Genomic DNA, 21,189 nt, shown 5'->3' on the forward strand with positions numbered 1-21,189 from the left:
CCCCGCCCTCTCTCTTTTTTTTTTTTTTTTGGCTTTCCCAGTCACGAAGTGGAAGTTGTCGGGACACTGCTTCCGGGTCCGTGGACGACCTTGAGCCCTCAGGAGCAACATGGCGGTCCTGTGGCGGCTAGGTGTCCTCTGCGGTGCCCAAGGAGGCCGAGGTGAGGTGTCCTAGTGAGCGGAGGTCTCTAGAACAACTCCCAGACACGGACGAGGGTGCGGAGAGGACGCCTCTGACGGGTGGTGAGGCGCAGGGAACTCCCCTTTCCCGGTCGCCTCTCGCGCTCCTGCGGACACCGTGGCTGTGACAGGCTGCCCGGTTGTCCCGGTGTTTTCACGGGCGCGTAACGCCGCAGTGGCGGGGTGAGCGGATGCAGCGAGGAGAGTACAGCCCTCCCGAGACTGTCCGTCGGGGTCGCCCTTCCTCTCCCGTTCACGGGCCTTTAGAGTGGGGGGTCCCGAGCCCCGGGGTCCGTGCCGCCGGGAACTGGTGCGTTTTGAGTGTGAGGTATGTGTGTGTGTCTTCGAAGCTGACAGCTGGTGCGTTTTGAGTGTGAAGGGTTTGTGTGTGTGTGTGTGTGTGTGTGTGTGTGTATGTGTATGTGAGAGAGAGAGGAGAGAGTCGAAGCTGACAACTGGTGCGTTTTGAGTGTGAGGGGTGTGTGTGTGTGTGTGTGTGTGTGTGTGATGATTCTCGAAGTTGTCATCTTGCACCGGGGATGCGCATCTGAACGCAACGATGCCTGTTCACATGGAGTTTTCGTTTTTTTTTTTTTTTTTTATAAAGAAACCCTAGAATAATTTCACGTCACAGGAGAACTTTGTGTTGGTCTGTGGTCGGAGTCTTGTCAGGAAAGGCCAAAGGAGGAAGGGCACTGCGGTGACCGAGCAGTGATGGCAGGTGTAGCCGCTACGCGGGATAAAAGAAAGCAAAACGGAGTAGCTAATTGAGTTCTGCAGCTCAGTTGCGAGGAGAGAGATGCGTCTGGAAAAGTGAGGTGGAATCTAATCACAGAAGATCTGGCCTTGGAGGGCGCAGCCTGCAGCATCCAGGGGTTGTTCCTGACACTGTGCTCGGGAATGACTCCCTGGCGGTGCTTGGGAATGCCCGAATCCAACCCGGATGGGAGACATGCAGGGCAAACGTATTACGTGCTGCTGCAGAACTTGTCTTTATAAGGGTGTGCGTTTCCCCAGGTATGCAGGGGAGCCTTTGGTAGCGTCCATGTGGGACGGTGAGATAGCTCAAAGGTCTGGACCACATGCTACGCTTGTGGGAGCTTCTGGTTAGATCCCTGGCATGATTTCTTGATCCCAGATCACCGATTCCGAATGTCCTTACCCTTTCTCATCCCCTTCCCCTAAACAGACTTTTGGCCCGGGTTTGAAGCTTAGATCGACCGCTTTGGTAGTTGTGTTAGATGACCGTCATGAGAAGATGGGGCAGGTTAAGAACCCAATCAGGGAAATAAGACAGGATGTGAAAGTAATAGTTCAGGCAAGGATGGTGATGTTCTGAACTTTAAATTTAGTACTTTAAAGAGTCTTGTGAAGTGTGAAGTGTTATGGTGATTCAGCAATAAGATTGATTGACTGAACTTAATGGGATGTGACTTCCAGGGTTAGGTCCAAGTGTGGTTGGCATGCCATTAAGTCAAACTGGAGGCATGCAACTGGGAAACAAGATCGGATAAGAATGTTAATGAAAAGATTTCAGGTTTTTAATTTAGCTAATTAGTTTTAATAAAGGATGTATTCTTTTTTTTTTTTTTTTTTTTTGGTTTTGGGCCATACCTGGCAATGCTCAATTCCTGGCTCTCCACTCAGGAATTTCTCCTGGTAGTGCTCGAGGGACCATATGGGATTCTGGGGATTGAACCTTGGTTGTGTGCAAGGCAAGTGCCCTACCTGTCCCATGTACTATAATGAAAATACGTAAAAGAATGTATTTTTTGCTTACAGTTACTCAGTTTGTGGGTTTATGATAAGTTTCCAGACCATGTAGGATATTTCACCATAGAAACTTATGAAATTTAAAGAAACATCTGGGCTGGAAATACATAATTGGTATTATCAACTTTTAGTTAATAAAAAGCTTAGGAATGGAAAAACATTTGAGAGTGACGGGCTGGGGATGTGCCTCAGTGGTAGAACACTTGCATTGCATGTGAGAAGTTCAATCTTCTGGGTTCAGTCTCTGGCAAAAAAGGATGGGGGATGCGGAATGCAGGAGGAGACTGACATTAGATGATCAGAGAATCATAGAGAGGACTAGAAGAGGTCCTTGTCAGAGAAAAGAAAGGAAGGAAGATTCCGAATTGCCAAGTAATGCAGACTCAATTTGTTAAAAAGTCAACAGTATTTGTTGGATAGTTTCATGTGGAGACCATTGGATTGAAGAATTATTGGGAAGCGAGGAAGTAGATTATTTAGAAAATGCTTTAAAGAAGCATAGTTGGAAAGGTGGGAAAGGGCAGAAGAGGTGTTCATAGGCTTTAGTTCGAGGACATAGGTCAAGGGAAAGGTTAAGTAGATTACGTCAGTCAAGGAGAAATGGCCAATGGGAAGGAAGGAGAGGTTAAAGATGACCTTTTGTCAAGTACTTACAACTTTATGAAAATTTTGCTGAGTACCTTGCGTATTTTATTTGATTTTCAGTAGAATATTAAGAAATAAGTGTTATCTCTATTTTATAAATGAGAACATTGAGATTTTGAGAGCTTGTTTAACTTAGTCATTTATCATCTTAATAGCTAATAAATGGTAGAGTCAAGTGAAGATACATCTAATTTTTTTTTTTAATGAAGAGATATTATCTAAAAGGGGGCAGAATGGCATGGGTTCAAGAGAACAAGTGGAGAAATTTATCTAGAAGATGAAGAAGTAATAGCTGATCTTCCCAAACTAGACTTTTTTCTTTAAGGACAAAGAAAATTTTTCATCTTCTTGCTCTGTGCAGGACATTAATCTAGTATATGGTCATTGTTTTTGTTTGTTTGCTTTGGTTTTTGGGTCATACCCTGTGGTGCCAAGGGGCTACTCTTAACTGCTCAGGAGTGACCCCCTGACAGTTGGGGGACCATATGTAGTACCATCTTTCTGGCTCATCATCCTTTCATGTGGTTTGTTTGTCTATGGGGTTCACCCAGCCGTGTCTGGGCTTATTCCTCTTTCTGTGCTCAGCAATCATGCCTGAGGGTCTTGGACACCATATGTAGTGTTTGGGATAAACCCAGGTCAGGTACCCGAAAGGCTTATCTGCGGTACTATCCCTCTAGCCCTTCATATGGTTATTAAATAGTTTAATAAATGTTATAAAAAGAAGCTTTAATTTATTTTCAAATGTTAGTGAAAAAAAGGGGCTGGAGCAATAGTACAGTAGGTAGGGCGTTTGCCTTGTGTGTGGCCGACCAGGGTTCGATTCCCAGCATCGTCCGAGCACCGCCAGTAATAATTCCCGAGTGTAAAGCCAGGAGTAACCTCTGTGCATCACCAGATGTGACCCAAAAAGCAAAAAAAAAAAAAAAAAAAGTTATTGAAAATAAGACCCCTTTCACAAGTGGTTCTTTGATCTTTAATGACTGACTTTTATAATTACTCAGTGAAAGTTATGGTGCCCTCATTTTACTGATGAGATAATAATCTCTCATTTGGACTTAGTGATTGCTTATGGTCATCTAGAGATGTATCAGTTTTATTAAAAAAAAAAAAAAGAAATGCTTTGACTGGAGAGATAGCTCCTTGGGCTGAGTACATACATTGCCTGAGGAGGCTGGCTTCAATCCCCAGCACTCCATGGTCCCTTCTTGAGCACTACCAGGAGTAGACTCCAGCATTGCTAGGTGTGGCCCCAAAACAAAACAAAAAAATGTTTATGATCATCTTTATATCTTTTCTTTTTCTCAGCTCTGTTGCTCCGAAGCCAGGTGGTCAGACCTGCTTGTGTCTCAGCATTTCTTCAGGACCCATCTTCTATAAGATATTGTGGGGTGCAGAATATTCACCTATCTCCCAGCCGCCATGGTATGTTTTCTTAGTTGCTGCTATCTTGGATCAGAACATCTTCACCTGGTCTAATGGTCACTTCTTTGGTGGGACTTGCTAATTAGAGGTAGGGTGGGTGGAGAGAGAGTGTCTTTTGTCCAATTCTGTCAAATGAAGACCTAGTCTAAACTGCACAGATAATGCTAGTATGGTTGAATGATGCCATTTGCACTCACTTCTCTGTTATAAATTGAAAAAAAAATTTTTTTTTTAAACAAAATCGCTCTTTAGAAAAAGCCCATTCACTAATTTAAATAATTAATCATTTATTTAGCTAATAAAGAAGGGCCAGGTATGAATAATAGTAAACAATTAAACAATTGGTGTATATTTGTTAATTGACCTGGTTGTTTTTCTTTAGGTTGATATTATACCTATACGGCAGTTCTTTTTTATTTATTTTGTTTTTTAAGTAAAAAATTTTTTTATTAGTGAATCACCATGAGATACTATTACATACTTACAAACTTTTGTGTTTGCATTTTAGTCATACAATGATCCAGTACCCATCCCTCCACCAGTGCCTGTTCTCTACCACCAATGATCCCAGTATCCCTCCCATCACCCCCATCACACCCCCCACTCCACCCCTCCTCTGTGGCAGGGCGGCAGGGCATACCCTTTGTTCTCTCTCTCCTTTTGGGTTTTGAGGTATTGAGTGGCCATCGTGTTCGGTCTATAGTTTACTTTCTGCACATATCTCCCAACCGGAGCAGGTCCTCCCTACACCCTTTACTTGGTGTTCCCTTCTCTATCTGAGCTGTATATGGCAGTTCTTTAATGAAAAATTTTATTTTGTTTTTGTTTTTTAATTTTTATGAAGTTGTTCATGATAATGGATTACATTTAATATTTTGACACCAGTCCCACCACCATCACACCTCCCACTACTATTATTTTTAATTTCCCACCAAACATTCAGATGCTACATAATTTATTTGTATTACCCGCCATGAATAACATAGGATGTGGCGCAGCCGCTCTAGCCTCTGCATGCACCTAGAAATCTAAAATTTCATGTAATTAGGGCCTGAAGAAATCTCTGCAGTAAGCTGCTCAGCTCTTACGTGTCTTTATGTGTCTTTGGATCACAGCAGTTAATGAGCTTAAATAGTCGCCCTGAGGTAGCTTGTGGGCGTGGCATCCAGGGTCCCATGGAGGCGGGGAGATGGGGAGGGCCTGCCCATCCCCTATCCCATGAAGCCTGAAGTTTGCTGTCACTAATCCCGAGTGAATGAAAAATTTTAGACTTTACTAAAATTAGTCTTCTGGAGCCAGAGCGATAGTACAGTGGGTAAGTCACTTGCCTTGCATGTGGTCCATCTAGGTTCGATCCCCAGCATCCCATATGGTCTCCTGAGTGCTGCCAGGTGTGTTCTCTGAGCACAGAGCTAGGAGTAACCCTGAGCATTCTCAGGTGTGGCTCCAAAACAAAACAAAAAACTTTTAAAAATAAAATTTATCTTCTTGGGCTATGGAGATGGCTCCTAGAGTTGAAGTACAAGCATTGGGTGCAGAATGCCTGGGCTTGATTCCCACACTGCATGACCCCCCAGTGCATTTTGAGCATAATTGCATTCAGTGCATTAGGAGAATCCCCTGAAGCATCCTGGTTGTGTCCCGCAGAACAAACAAGACAAAATTAGTTTTTTCTGGGTGTGGTGCCTGGTGGTTTCTCCTGGCAACACTCAAGGTACCATGTTGTGTTTGGGATAGAATATAGCACTCCTGCATGCAATCCAGACCTTTGAGCCATTTTCCTGGTCCCCTTGAGAATTTTTAGTTGAATTTGAATTAACTGTAGTTCCCCTTGTTCCCCATTTATTATGGTGCCAAGCCTGGTGCTGCTCAGGGGCTAGCTCTGACTTGGTGCTCGGCTCTGTGATCAAACCTGGGACTCCTGCATGTTGAAGCATTGCTTTGTTGCTCTAACCCTTTGTGCTGTGTCCCTCCAAATCTCCTTAGTCCTGGATGGCTTGGGGTGGTGTTGGGGACTGAACATAGTTCAGCCACATGCAAGACCAGTGTATTATCTGCTGTATTAATTCTCTGGCCCCTTAATTTTATTTTGGGAGGGTTTTTATATTTTAAAGATGAAGTATAAAATAATTGTTTTTTTTTGTTTTTTTTTTGCTTTTTGGGTCACTCCCAGCATTGCACAGGGGTTACTCCTGACTCTGCAGTCAGGAATTAGTCCTGGCGGTGCTCGAGGAACCATATGGGATGCTGGGAATCGAACCCGGGTTGACTGCGTGCAAGGCAAATGCCCTACCCATTGTGCTATCGCTCCAGCCCCTAAAATAATAATTTTTAAAGGAATTTCTCAGATGTCACTAACTTATGTATGACTAAATTGTAAGGTATCTATTACACTGAAGTCGAGGAATGACTTAATTTTACAAAAACACTTTTTTCCATTTTTTTTTTCTTAAACAGGAATGCACATTTATTAAAATGTAACCTTTTTACTTACTCAAAATATCTAGAACACCCATGGATTAATGAGTGCTTGAGGTTAGGAAGGAATTTGGGGAAAGTAAATAGGTAACACAAATGAACATGAATGTGGTACACAACTCTTTTTTTTTTTTTTGCTTATTAGGTCACACCTGACGATGCACAGGGGATACTCCTGGCTCCGCACTCAGGAATTACTCGAGGCGGTGCTTGGGGGGACCATATGGGATGCTGGGGATTGAACCCGGGTTGGCTGTGTGCAAAGCAAATGCCCTACCCCCTGTGCTATTGCTCCAGCCCTGGTACACAACTCTTGAATGCACTAAAAACATTAACTGCACACTTTATTTATTTATTTTTTTTTTCATTCAATATTTTTTATTTTTATTTTTTTTTAAAGAAATATTTTATTAAACCACCGTGAAAACAAAAAAAAATACAAAGCTTTCAGGTTTAAGTCACAGTCAAATACTGATTAAACCACCATCCCTTCACCAGTGCACCCGTTCCACCACCAAGAACCCCAATACACCCCCCTCCCACCCCTCCCCCCATCTAAGTAGCTGATGATATTCCCATTATTCTCTATATATATTGAGTACATTTCATATTTCCATACAGAACTCACTATTGTAGATTGGAAAATTTTCCCCAACAATCAGGCCTGCTGAATAAGCATCATCTAATAATTTCTCTTCCTTGGTAAAGGTGAAGACTTTGAGTCCGCGCGGCTGCAATAGCGGCCGCGCGGTTTTGGGTTTCTAATATTTTAGCTCAGTTCACAGTCAAAATGGATGGCTGCAAGAATCTGCTCTGGTGCCAAAATGGGTTAGGAGACCTCAGGATCACAGTCAGTAGGCGGGAGGCTCTGCTTCTCGTGCCGCGGCTCTTGGTTCATCTCTGGGCGGAAGGCGCGCCGGGAACACCTCCCCTCCCAGGATCACCTACAGGCTACGTCACTAAAGAAAGTCCTACCTCCTGGTGTAGGGGTCTTAGAGGGTGGCTCTCACCGCGTGGCTGCTGCCGCTGCCGCCATTTTCACTCAGAAAAATGGGGTGGAGAGGGAAAAAAATCCCTCCCCAGGCTGCACGAGGTTGTAGTTCAGTTCGCAGTCAAAATGCATGGCTGCAAGAATCTGCTCTGGTGCCAAAATGGGTTAGGAGACCTCAGGATCACAGTCAGTAGCGGGAGGCTCTGCTTCTCGTGCCGCCTAACTGCACACTTTAAATTGGTAACATTTCTTCCATTTTATTGCGGATAAGCAGTTTATCTGTCTTCCAAGCAAGTCAGATTGGCATTGAGGCACCCTATAACAAAAGACTAAGGAACGTAGAAAAGGCCTGACAGGTACATAGGGTAGGGTGCTTGTCTTACAGGTTGCTGACCCACTAACATGATTTTCTGAGTACTGCTAGGAGTGATACCTGAGCAATGCCGGATGTTGGCCCTCTACCTCCCAAAAAGAAGAGGGGGAAATTTTTTTTTGGAGGGGTCTCCACATCCAGTGATACTTGGGTTACTCCTGACTGTGCTCAGGAATTATTCCTGGTGGTCCTTGGAGGACCATTTGAGATGTTGGGCATTGAACCTGGGTTGGCCATGTGCAAGGCAAGCACCTTACCTGCTGAACTACCATTCCAACCCTTAGAGATGGTATTTCTGCTAGTTTCATCTTAACCCTTTTAATGTTAAGTCTTACATATACACTATGTGCCATTCTGTTTGTTTGGGTTGTTTTCTGGCAATAATTGAATGTGAGAGGTATATATTTCCCTATTTAACTCTTATGAATCTGGTCCTTTCTATAGCTGGTTCCAAGGCTGCATCTCTCCACTGGACTTCTGAGAGGGTAGTTAGTGTTTTGCTCCTGGGCCTACTTCCTGCTGCTTATTTGAGTCCTTGCTCTGCAATTGACTACTCACTGGCTGCAACCCTCAGTCTCCACAGCCACTGGCAAGTACAGCTCTCTTCAGCATTATGTTGTGTGTTCAGTCTTTGGTGTTTGTATACATGTGTGAGAGAAAGAGTGAGAGCTTGTTAGTCCGTCCGAGAGAAAAGTTGATTGTCAAAACCTGTAGAAAACTCGTAAACATATGAAGTATGTAAGTACCTGATTTATGTATCCATCTGCCTATTTACTGTACCTAATTAGATCATAAGTTTACTAGTAAATCTTGGAAAGAAATCTGTGTAAATTATTGAAAAATAAGATTTAGGGAATAATAATTCTATAATAATAGAGTCTTTATTCCAATTGTCTCTAGATACCTCCTAAATTCTCTGTCCTCTTGACATATACAGATTACTTGGAAGCATTGTTTAGAATTATGCTGTGGTTCTTCAGTGTTTTGTTTTTTCAAACCCACACTAATTATACTTTGTCCTAACTACATGACAGTGCTGGGGGCTACACCAGGCACAGCTCTAGGAGTCCATGTAATGTCAGGGATAGCACTGCTCTCATATGCAAAAGATGCACTCCAAGTCTTTGAATTTTCCACCTATTACTGTCCCTATTATTTAATTGAAGCCATTCTTCTCAAAGTCACCAAAACCCTGTTTTTCTAAATTCATTTGTCTTTTCTCTTTTCACTTGTTTGAACTCACCTGCATTCAGATTGATTAATCATTTCCTCCTTAAGTCACTTTTTTTTTTGCTTCCTAGTACATGAACCCAAATATGTACATAGTTTGTTTTCCACCTCACTAGCTGTATATTTTCAGACTACTCTGTTTAACTTGTAAATAGTAAAGTTCCCAGATTTCAACCTAGGCCTTCTTAATTTATCTTTTTATATAATTTTCTTAGGTTAAATCAAATCTGATTTCTTCTGAGCTGCAGAAGGTTTTTGTTTGTGTTTCCATTGCCAAAAATCATGTAATTTTCCCCCAATTTTCCGTTGATTTATCTTGAAAACTTTCTCCTCCATTTCTTCATTAATTTATTTAATTAGAGGTAATTTGTCAAGGCACATATGCTAGGAGTCATTCCAGATTTGCTTTTGCTTTTTTAAAATCCCACATCCCCATTTATCAGCTTTTTCTATTAGTATGTTTTCAAAACAAAGCCTGATTGTCATTTCAGAATATCTTCCTGTCTCCAGCCTAGATAAAGCCAACAGATCTATAGACATCTTCAGCCACCTCCTAACTAGTTTCTGTTTTTATTTTTACTTCTTTTCCCCTGCCTTTACGTTCCACTCGCCACAGTACTGTCAGTGACTTTTGGTGGGGAGGGATTCAGCTATACTCAAGAGCTATTCTCAGGAGTGACCCTTGGAAGTGTTCAAGGGGCCATATGTGGTGCTGTGTATTCAATCTGGGCTCAGCCCCATGCAAGTCAAGCACTTTATCTACTATCTCTTTAGCTTCCAGAATGGCCTCTTTGAAAACTAAAATGACATCTTTCAAAAGAAGATATATTAATGGCATCTGAAAAAGAAAATTAATATTTGTTGTAATAGAAATGCAAGGGCTGGAGCGATAACACAGTGGTTGGGCTTTTGCCTTTCACGCGGCCAACCCATGTTCAATTCCTCCGCCCCTCTCGGAGAGCCTGGCAAGCTACCGAGAGTATGGAGCCCACACGGCAGAGCCTGGCAAGCTACTCGTGCGTATTGGATATGCCAAAACCAGTAACAATAAGTCTCTCAATGAGAGATGTTACTGGTGCCCGCTCGAACAAATCAATGAGCAATGGGATGATAGTGACAATAGAAATGCAAATCAAAACAATAATGATACATATTGTTTCACTCCCTCTAGAGGCTGTATTAAAAAAGGTGGATAATAACAAGTGTTAGAAAATGTTGAGAAGTTAGATTTTCTTTGGGGAATGTACAATGTTGTAGCCCCTTTGAAAAACTGCAGTTCCAACAGAAAGTTGTGGCTTTGTGATTTGGCTCAGATTCTGGTTTTAGTTCCTCCAAACTGAAAACATGTATCTGCACAAAAACTTGTAATGTTCATTACAGTGTTGTTTATAAGAGTCAAAAAGTTGAAACGGGCTGGAGCGATAGCACAGCGGGTAGAGCATTTGCCTTGCACACAGCCGACCTGGGTTTTGATTCCCAGCATCCCATAGGGTCCCCCTGAGTACTGCCAGGAGTAATTCCTGAGTGCAAAGCCAGGAGTAACCCCTGTGCATCGCCAGGTGTGACCCAAAAACCAAAAAAAAAAAAAAAGTTGAAACAATCTAAATATTTATCAACTGATAATTTTAAATGCATTAAATTTTCCAAAGGAGTATTATTTAGCTATGGAAGTATTAAAGTATCTGTCCATGCTGCCACATGGATGTACTTAAATACATATAGAATGAAAAAAACTTGACACAAAGCCACACTATGGTATACAGCATCACACACATTGGTATACAGTGTCAGAATTGGCAAACCCATAGAGACAGAAAGCAAATTGATGATTGGATGATGGGCTAGTGGGTACATGGTTTTGTTTTTGAGATGATGAATATTCTGAAATAGGGACTATGGCAGTCCAACTCTGTAGTGTAATTAAAAAACATTGAATTGCACACTTTACAAGGGTTAATTTTATAATCTGTGGATCATATCAATAAAAGTTTTATTTGAAAAAGTAAAATTGTGTCATTCTTAAATTACTACAGACTTAAAAGCCCATCAGTGATTTCCCATTGTACTTTAGATCAGATTAAAACTATTTTGTTTTTATTGTTTTGGATTTTGGCCCATATACCTGGCAATGCCCAGGGAACCTTATGTGATACTGGGGACCTATATGTGTTGCCTGGGAATAAATCTGGGTGGGCTATGTGCAAAGTAAGTACCTTACCTGCTGTACTATCTCTCCAGCCCTCAAACTCTGTTTTTTTTTTTTTTTTTTTTCTGCTTTTTGGGTCACACCCGGCAATGCACAGGGGTTACTCCTGTCTCATGCACTCAGGAATTACCCCCTGGTGGTGCTCAGGGAACCATATGGGATGATGGGAATCGAACCCGGGTTGGCCGAGTGCAAGGCAAATGCCCTACCTGCTGTGCTATCGCTCCAGCCCCCACCTCAAACTCTGTTTTGATCTTTAGGGTCTTTTTTAATCTGACTGCTTTCTAATCTCCTTATTCTCAGTCATAGGATCTTTTTTTTTTTTTTTCTTTTTTGGGTCACACTCGGCGATGTACAGGGGTTACTCCTGGCTCATGCACTCAGTAATAACTCCTGGCGGTGCTCAGGGGACCATATGGGATGCTGGGAATATGGGAATAATTGAACCCAGGTTGGCCGTGTGCAAGGCCCTACCTGCTGTGCTATTGCTCCAGCCCCATCAGTATCTTTTAAGTATTCCTCAAAGATGCCAAGACCATTGTCATTTTACACTGGAATACTCATTTAGGTTGTCCTTTCTAAAATATTTCTTAATAAAACCAGGTGATAGAGCAGATGCTTCATATATATGAGGCTGGGCTTGAGCCTTGGCAAACCCTCTAATAAAATGCTTTTACTTTTTAAATATTTTATACATATATAATATACATAAAGTTTATAAAATTATGTAATACTTATATATTTAAATTTGTATTATATCGATTTAAGTATTCACATTTTCTTTATCTTTCACTAGAATATATATTCTCATAAGGGTTGGGATGGCTTCTTTACTGTACTCCCATCATGTGCAACAGATCTTGGCCACGTATGTCTGTATAATAAATTCTTTTAGAATTAATGAAAAAATGATGAGCATGCTTTAGTTTGGAAAAAAAAGGCCTTAAGTTTTATAAATTAGTAATTTTAACTCTGATATAAAAGTTATATCTGGGGCCGGAGTGATCGTACAGCTGATAAGGCATTTACTGTGCATGCACCTGATCTGGGTTTGTTCCCTGGCATTCCATATATTCCTCGAGCCCTACCAGGAGTGATCTCTGAATGCAGAGACAGGAATAAGCCCCTGAGCATAGCCAGGTGTGACTCCAAAACCAACACCTCCCAGGTTAGATCTGATAAATCTCTATATTAAAAATGACCAGGAAATTGAATATGAAGAATTTAATATATCTTATTTATATTTATTGGTAAACACTGCTTTCTTCGGGTTTATAATTTTTATGACCATGAATTTCATTTTGAACCTTACTGTTGTTTGCAGCCAGTTATTTGTTTAGCTTCTTGACTTGTGATTTTTTCATTTGTATTGTGATTCTTTTTCTCTAGGGGCCTTGGACAAGTTGTGACTGACTATGTTCCAGGGGCTACAACACAGAAAGCTGCCAAGGCAGGCGTTTTGGCACTCTCGGCTTTAACCTTTGCTGGCCTCTGTTATTTCAACTATCATGACGTGGGGATCTGCAAAGCTGTTGCCATGCTGTGGAAGCTCTGACCTTTTTGACTTATGCCTTGAGAATTGATTGTACACCTTTTTGCCTCTGCTCTGTCATGCCATTCTATCTCACAATAAGGATGAAGTAGCAGATAAGTTTTTTTTTTGTGAGACACCTCTTCTGATCATCCGGTTATTTTAGAATTTAATTTTTGAGGAAAAGGGTTGAAAGGAATTATATTTTTTAAAAAATGAGGTCAGGGTAAAGTGCATATTTTGCATGTATGTGACCCTGGGTTCAATTTGTGACACCAAAATAAAGAAGAAAAACAAAATTGTGAGATTGAATTTTATATTTTGGTGAGTTAATAATGTTTTTCAGTTTCCCATAAGATTCTCATTGTAATCGTTACATAACGTGAGCTTTTGTCTTTCAGTTTATCAGATTCTTTAAAGAAGCCCATTTTTGTTAATACCAATTTCTAATCAGACTGGAATGTTGGGGGAATAGAAATACTTGTTTCATAAGTAAAGTCCTGGAATGATGGGGGAATGGAAACACTTGTTTCATAAGTAAAGTCTTTATACACATCTTTTCCCAGCTAGATTATTATTAAGGTTTGATGATGAAATATAAAGGAAGACTGCAGAAAATTGGCAATGCTTGCATTTTGAAAATACCGCCTTTGTTCCATTGACAGCAGTTCATGATAGTTACATGTCCTAAGAAGACTTTAAAAGTAGGAGGAAATGCTGGTATTTTACATTACTGATTTCAAAATCCCAGGAAGAAGACATTGAAAGCTTCTTAATATATTAAAGTTTCATTAGGAAAGAGATCTCCTTATTAGATGTTATCAAAATATTGTAGATTCTGAATTTGATCCTCAAATGTATTTGTTTTACTTGTCCTAAAATAGTCTGCCTACAAATATAAAACTCTTAAAAGATAAGTTGTTATCTTCCCATTGGGACTCTTTAATGTGGAAATGTATTCTACAAAAATAATTTTTTAAAATAAAATACTGTATAATAAAAATGTATCCTACTCTTTCTTATATGAATCTTCCCTAGTTTTATTGCATAGAACTGTCTCTCAGTATAGACCACAGCACTGCAGGACTTTTGTGTTTAATTTCCTTAGATAGACTAAGCAGAAAGTGTTGTGATAAAAAAAGATATAATATGAAATAGGCAGAAAGATTTAATGTGTAAAAGGCAGAATAGGAAGCTTATTATGAGGAGAGTTTTAGAATTTAGTAGAAGGAATTAGAACTAGTTCCAACACGCTGCCTTTTATTTTTTATTTTATTTTTTTTTTTTTGCTTTTTGGGTCACATCTGGCGATGCACAGAGGCCACTCCTGGCTCTGCACTCAGGAATTACCCCTGGCAGTGCTCAGGGGACCATATGGGATGTTGGGATTCGAACCCGGGTTGGTCGCGTGCAAGGCAAACGCCCTACCCGCTGTTCTATCGCTCCAGCCCCAACACGCTGCTTTTTATTTTTTATTTATTTATTTATTTTTGCTTTTTGGGTCACACCCAGCGATGCTCAGTCCTGGCTTTGTACTCAGGAATTACTCCTGGCGGTGCTGGGGGGACCATATGGGATGCTGGGGATCGAACCCGGGTCGGCCGCGTGCAAGGCAAACGCCCTACCCGCTGTGCTATCATCGCTCCGGCCCCAACATGCTGCTTTTTAAATTCAAATTATATTCTATATTTAGTCTGATGCCAATTAGATATAATAAATAAGTCAAATAAGTCAAATTACTCTCCTAGCAATGGAGAATAACTGGGACATGGAACATTACACTCACCACAGACAAATTATTGAAAGGGAGTTGTCTAGAAAGGTAAGTGTGTTCATTGATGTCTATAGGTGTTAATGATAAGTCCTGACATGCCCTTTAGGAGCTCATATGTGCATTAAAGGTTTAAGAAGAGATGGTTAGGGCCGGAGCGATAGCACAGCGGGGAGGGTGTTTGTCTTGCACGCGGCCGACCGGGGTTCGATCCCCGGCATCCCATATGGTCCCCCAAGCACCGCCAGGAGTAATTCCTGAGTGCAAAGCCAGGAGTAACCCCTGAGCATCGCTGGGTGTGACCCAAAAAGCAAAAAAAAAAAAAAAAAAAGAAGAGATGGTTAATTCTGTTTTAGGGTGGGATAAAGTTTTCAAAAAAAGGAAAGCCTGAAGGGCCAGAGTTATAATAAAGCAGGGTAGGATGTTTGCAGCAGACTTGGGTTTGATCTCTGGCATCCATATGGTCGCCCAAACACCACTGGGGGTAATTGCTGAGTGCAGAGCCAGGAGTAACCCCTGAGCACCATCAGGTGTGTCCTCTCCCCCCAAAAAATATAAAAAGTAATGGTTGAATGGGGTTACTCTGGCACCAGTTTGTCCCGGCGGGAAATATTTTATTACTAATATTATTTCATGATGATGATAAACAGTAAATTGACCTTTAGTCAGTTTCTTTATTGCAAAACTTTCTGTAGACAGGAAAGTTGCTCCGCACCCAAGCCCATACACCACTGCTGTAAATGGAGTGAAAAAATAGGATTTTTTTCAAGTAGTCAAAATGAGAAGGCCAGTAAGTAGATAAGACAGGAATCTTGTAGTTGTTACTAATATTATCATTTTCCAGTTCAGTCTGAAAGGATGCCTAATGTCAATAAACTTTATTAGATGGCAATTGTGTGGTAATGCTCTGTTGATAAAATGGAATAGATCGCTGAATTGTCATTTTAGAAAATCAGTGAATTGTGTGATTATAGCTGTGGTAGGGGATAACTTAAAACTAGGTTTCTGCAGTTAAGCAGGACTTGATCAGAATCAGTTGAGGTGACATTGGGAAATAGCTAAGCAGAAGGCAAAGAAGATGTAGGGAGAACGAGACAGAAGAAGAGCATGAACTATAATAGGTACAGTGGAAAGTGGGAGTCAATTAATAAGGAAGTGTGAAAGTTGAAACTTTCATCCTGTAACTACCCTTACAGCCTTGTAGAATTGGAACTGTGCCAAGTACTTTAAGAAACTTTCTCTGTCCATAAAAGCAATTTCACAATTTAATTGGGGCAACATAAAAACTGCAATACTATGGATAATAGTTAAGCATAATGTGCAGTGATACAACAAAGGGTGGGATAAGAATTTGATTACATGTTTCCTGGAAGGGAGTCTTGACCTGAGTTCTGAAAGATTACAGTAGGCCAAGAAGCTGGGTGAGGTTTAAAGATGAAGATGGTAAATTAAACAAGATTGTGTATAATATGCTTTGACTGTAGGATAAAGACTGGGTTGTAGAGGATACATACTTTGTAAATTGTTGAGATTATCTTGATTACATTGAGTCAGTGAAAACTGTTAATAATTAAACTGTTATGATTAGATGTTTGTTTTAAAAAAGATTATGCTAGTGTTGTAGAGAGTACAGGAGGTAAAGCCCATGACTTGCATGGGGGTGGACCTGGTTCAAATCGCTAGCACCACATAAGGTCCACCAAGCACTGCCAGGCATCATTCCTGAGCAGAGCCAGCCAGGAATTACTTCTGAGTACTGCTAGATATAAACCAATCAGCATGTACTCTCCTGTCCCCAACACCCTCCCCCCAACTCCAATAAATAAATAAGAAAGAGGTTATGGTAGCAGCTGTGTGAAGTATGTGTTTGAAGAAGGTAAAAAGAACATTATTGTTCAGGGAGATTATTTCAGTGATCCAGAGGAGATGAATTCTGAGGGCAGTATAACAAGAATGAAAAACTACTTTAATCAATATTTAAAATTTACAGCAGTATGAAAACCCATGAGAGGAAAGAGTCTACCTCTGCTCATGTTTTGTTGTATATAAATGGAAATCTAAACTTTTGGAGGAAAATTAGTGTAGTAGTGGAGTGTAGGTTGCCACTAGTTTTGGATTTGTGGAATATTCAAAAAAATGCAAGTTGTGGGTCTCTGTATCAGTGTCACTGTATCAGTGTCACTGTATCACTGTTATCCCATTGATCATCGATTTGCTTGAGTGGGTGCCAGTAATGTCTCCATTAATCCTAGCCCTGAGATTTTAGCAGCCTCTCCTTACTCGTTCTTTCCAGTGGTGCCATATTGGAGGCTCTTTCAGGGTAAGGGGAATGAGATCCATCATTGTTACTGTATTTGGCATATCGAATACACTAAGGAGAGCTTGCCAGGCTCTGTCGTGTGGGCAGGATGCTCTTGGTACCTTGCCAGGTTCTCCAAGAGGGAGAACTAGGTATCTTTGACAAAATGGCAAAGTAAATTTTAAACGTCATTTTGCTCTTAAAGCATCTTGGAATGTAAATGATAGAACTGTGCTTTCAAAAGAAAATCCTCTTAGGGTGAGAGCTATAGTACAGTGGTAAAGCATTTTAATGCACTGGCCGACCCCATTTTCAAGCCCCACCAGGAGTGATTCCTGAGCTCAGAGCCTGAAGTAAGCCCTGAGCACTACCAGGTGTGGCCCCAAAACAAAAAGCTCCTCTTAAGCCAGAACAAAATGCTGTTAGGTAGGTAAGTATATGCCCAGGCATCAGTTACCCTGCAGAAGTATCTACTAGAAGTATCTGCTAATTCCCAAGTATCTACTAGAAGTATCTACTAATTCCCAAGTATTTATTAAAAGTATCTACTAATTCCCGGTGGCTTAGAGTTCTGTTTTGGGTCAACATCTGGAAGTGCTCAGTGCTTACTCCTCAGTGCTTACTCCTGGTACTCAGCGGACTTCATGTGATACTTGGGATGAAGTCAGGGTTGGCTACATGTCAAAGAAAGGGTGAGTTAGAAAAAATACTTTCCTGCTTTTCTTTGGAGGTCACATATTTGGTCTTTTTAAAGAACTTTTTTGATTGAGGTATTGTGCTTTACAGTATTGTTAATGATGGTTTTATTTGTGCATAATTCAACATCACACACGTCCCCCAAGATTCCGGTCCCCCATGACCCTACCTCCCTTTCACTTCCCCCACACCACTTTCCCAAATTCAGCAAAAGGTACAGTCTTTAAAACTTGTTAATTAGTGGCTCATCTGATCTAGAAAAGTAGACATATTAAAATTGTGAGTGCTAAAGAACATAGAAAAAATAAAGGTGAAGGAATGGGAAAAAGAGTACAATACAAATCAGCAGAAAACTGGGTTGTCTATATCAAAATAGATTTTAAGTCAAAACAAGTGTTAAAGATAGGATAATAACAGTAAAATACATCTATTGTATTGGGGCTGGAGAAATAGTGTAGCAGGCAGGGTGCTTGCCTTGTAAGTGGCTGATCCAGGTCTGATCCCTGGCTTCCCGTAGATCCTCTGAACCCACTAGGACTGATTCTGATGTAGAGCCACGAGTAAGTCCTGAGCACCACTGCATGTGTCTTCCTCAAGTCACCATTACAATAATTATGAATCTATATGCCCTGATAATCATAGCCTCAAGTGTCTAACATTAAAATCTGACCGTATGTAATTAAACCTGGGTTGGCCACATGCAAAGCATGTGCTTTTAACCCTAGTGCTATCTCAGTGCTAACCCCAGTGCTTGCAAAATTCTAAGAGAAGATATGGGAAATTTCAAATATATTCCTGTATGCAGTGTTATAAGCCTAGGAGGGAAGACAGACTCAATGAGAAAATGACCAGTGTAAGAAGCAATAGTAAGAGACCCTGCAGGGGAGCCTCGGGGCCTGAGGCAGCCAATCAGATCTGAGCACAGCTGCTGGCTCTGCCGTCCTGCCCCTCTGACACTGCAGCCGAGTCTGTGATCTCTGGAGCACTGCGGCCAGGAGTGCACAAGCACTGTCCCTAAATTGTGAGTCCCAGTGTGCAGCGCTGCTGGGAAGTGTGTGAGGACACCAGGAGCCTGTAACGACACCAGGAGCACTGTAACCAAAGGAATCAAGCCCGGTAAATTGGGATGCGCACCCTGGAACTACCATCATCCTCTCCCCTTCATCGAAGCACACACACAAAAGAGAAGAATGAAGAATGATGGTAAGATGAAAGGAAGATTTCCGGGGGGTGGGGGGAAGGGCGGGGGCCATACCCAACATTGTTCCAGCTCTCCTGTCTTCATGCTTGGGGCTTACTATTGGCAGTGCCCAGGGGGCTTTGCGGTGCTGGGGATCAAACCCCAGGCCTCCATGCAAAGTCTGCTTTCAATGTTTGAACTATTCATCTGGCCTAGGAAGGAAGGATTTAATTACAGGCAAAGACATCTCACCTGGTGAGCACTGTAACCAGAAATGTGGGAGCATCAGAATTAAATGAGTGCGACCCCCTGCCAGCCCCTGTGCAGGTACCGCAGCCAGGTGTGTGGGACCCCTGGCTATATTGCACCAAAGGGAGTGGGGACTGAAGACCAGCACAATTGTAAATTCTGGAAGAAAAAAAAAAGTGTAGCAGAGTCTAGTTTCAATCTCAGCAAATGTTGTCCATGTAATAGAGTCGAAGAAATAATCGCACACTTAGAGATCTACCATGCCTTAATGGCTGAGATTGGTTTTTTTTTTTTTTTTTGGCTTATTAACAAGTGTCCAGAAACCAAATCACACAGACCCCTTCAATTATGACTACAGAGCTCGTGTTTTCAGAAGGGCAAGGGCCGGGACAAAGGAAGGAGGTCTGCTGAACTGGGGTGGAGGGACATTGGTACTTTGCTTATGGGTGTGCTATGCTAACAGACATTTGCAGAAAGTGAACCTGTACTCTCCAAATTGTGCTGTAAACCAACACTACCTCAAAAAAATCAATGGAAGAACAGTCATCCATAGCGATGGAGTTAGCTACAGATATTATAGGACAACGGGCAAGGGTTATAAACAAATCACTTTTATTTGTTTATTTACTTTTATTTATATTTTTGGTTGTGTGGCCACACCCTGTTGGTGCTCAGGGACTGCTTCCAGTTCGGTGCTCAGGAGTTGCTCCTGGTGATATTCAAGGGACCATGTGGTGCCAAGCATCACATTCTGAGCTGTTTCCCCAACCCACAGATGGCTTTTTAAGTGTATGAGAATGACAACACCATTACTTAGAAAAATAAAAGACATAGCAGTTACAATAACAGCTGTGCAAATACTAGATGAGAAAAATCTAATAGCACAATTGGTGACATATGGTGAGGCAAGGCAGAAAGAGATGAAGGTGCAAAACCAATTTGAGGGGCTGGAGCAATAGCACAGCAGGTAGGGTGCCTACACTGTTTTGATCCAGGTACCTCCTGAACCTGCCGGGAGTGATCCCTGAGTGCAGAGCCAGGAGTAGCCCCTGAGCACTGCTGGGTGTGGCCCCATAACCAAAAATATAAGTTAATTAAAAACAAGACAACTTGCCAAGGTGCTGGCAAGAAAGAGGAATTAGAATAGTTGAGCATCCTGTTTGGTTCTTTTGAACATATTGGAACATTTATGCCAGTGTTCTCAGAAGCAGTGGACAGGTAAGTGGAAGTTTGCTATATATTTATGAATTGTAAAGGGCTCTAATAGGAAGGCTCTCAAGGTCAGTCTGAGGGGAGAAAATGTGTTTAATTACAGTGTTTAATTTTTTTCTACATAAAAATGAAGTTAGAGTGTGGGGAGAGAGGGGTTAAAAGTGAAGCACTCAGGCTGAGCCCACTGAGAACTTGCCAGTAGCGGAGTGAATGTGAAAAAAAATGTTATTCTCTTCACATTCACTCCATGCTGGTATGTGCCATTGATATTCCCCCCACTTTTTTTTATTTTTATTTTTATTTTTGGTTTTTGGGTCACACCTGGCGATGCACAGGGGTTACTCCTGGCTCTGCACTCAGGAATTACTCCTGGCGGTGCTCAGGGGACCATATGGGATGCTGGGATTTGAACCCGGGTTGGCCGCGTGCAAGGCAAACGCCCTACCTGCTATGCTATCACTCCAGCCCCCCACTTTTTTTTTTTAAATTGGGGCCTGGGGAAGGCTTAGAAGCAAAAGGTACTTATAAGCATGAAGTAACAAGTTTGATCCCTGGCACTGCCAGGAGTGGTTTCACTGGCTCTGCTGTTTGTGGGTCCCTGGCTCTGCATTGGATTGTGTGAACCTCAGTCATGTGTGCAAGCACTGCATGTATATATAATGACCCTTCGATAAACACATGAAGACCATGACTGAAAAGTGTGGCTTTCGTGTGCTCCATGGCTGAGGGTGCAAGCACAGAAATCAGACTGCCCCTACAAATCAGTGTGCAAGCACACAATACCAGGTGTATGTGCCACCCCCTGGACATCCCAACTACAACCAAGGGAAGGGATGGGGGGGAAATAACTTGGAAAAAGATCTATTGTAGAGGTCGAAGTGATAGCACTGTGAGTAGGGTGTTTGCCTTGCATGTGGCCAACCCCGGATTTAATCCCTGTCACTCCATAT

General features: G+C 41.7%; 1 protein-coding gene across 1 annotated transcript; it reads left to right on the plus strand.

Annotated features, from left to right (window-relative positions):
- The first annotated feature begins 18 nt into the window (after nt 1-18).
- Nucleotides 19-13,839, plus strand: SDHD (succinate dehydrogenase complex subunit D). The gene is made up of 4 exons (XM_004604692.2): nt 19-161; nt 3,907-4,023; nt 8,310-8,454; nt 12,691-13,839. The coding sequence occupies exons 1-4, from the start codon at nt 110-112 to the stop codon at nt 12,854-12,856; spliced, it is 480 nt and encodes a 159-aa protein (XP_004604749.2). The 5' UTR covers nt 19-109; the 3' UTR covers nt 12,857-13,839.
- The last annotated feature ends 7,350 nt before the right edge of the window (nt 13,840-21,189 follow it).

This window comes from Sorex araneus, chromosome 3, assembly GCF_027595985.1.
Source record: "Sorex araneus isolate mSorAra2 chromosome 3, mSorAra2.pri, whole genome shotgun sequence".
Taxonomy (NCBI): Eukaryota; Metazoa; Chordata; class Mammalia; order Eulipotyphla; family Soricidae; genus Sorex; species Sorex araneus.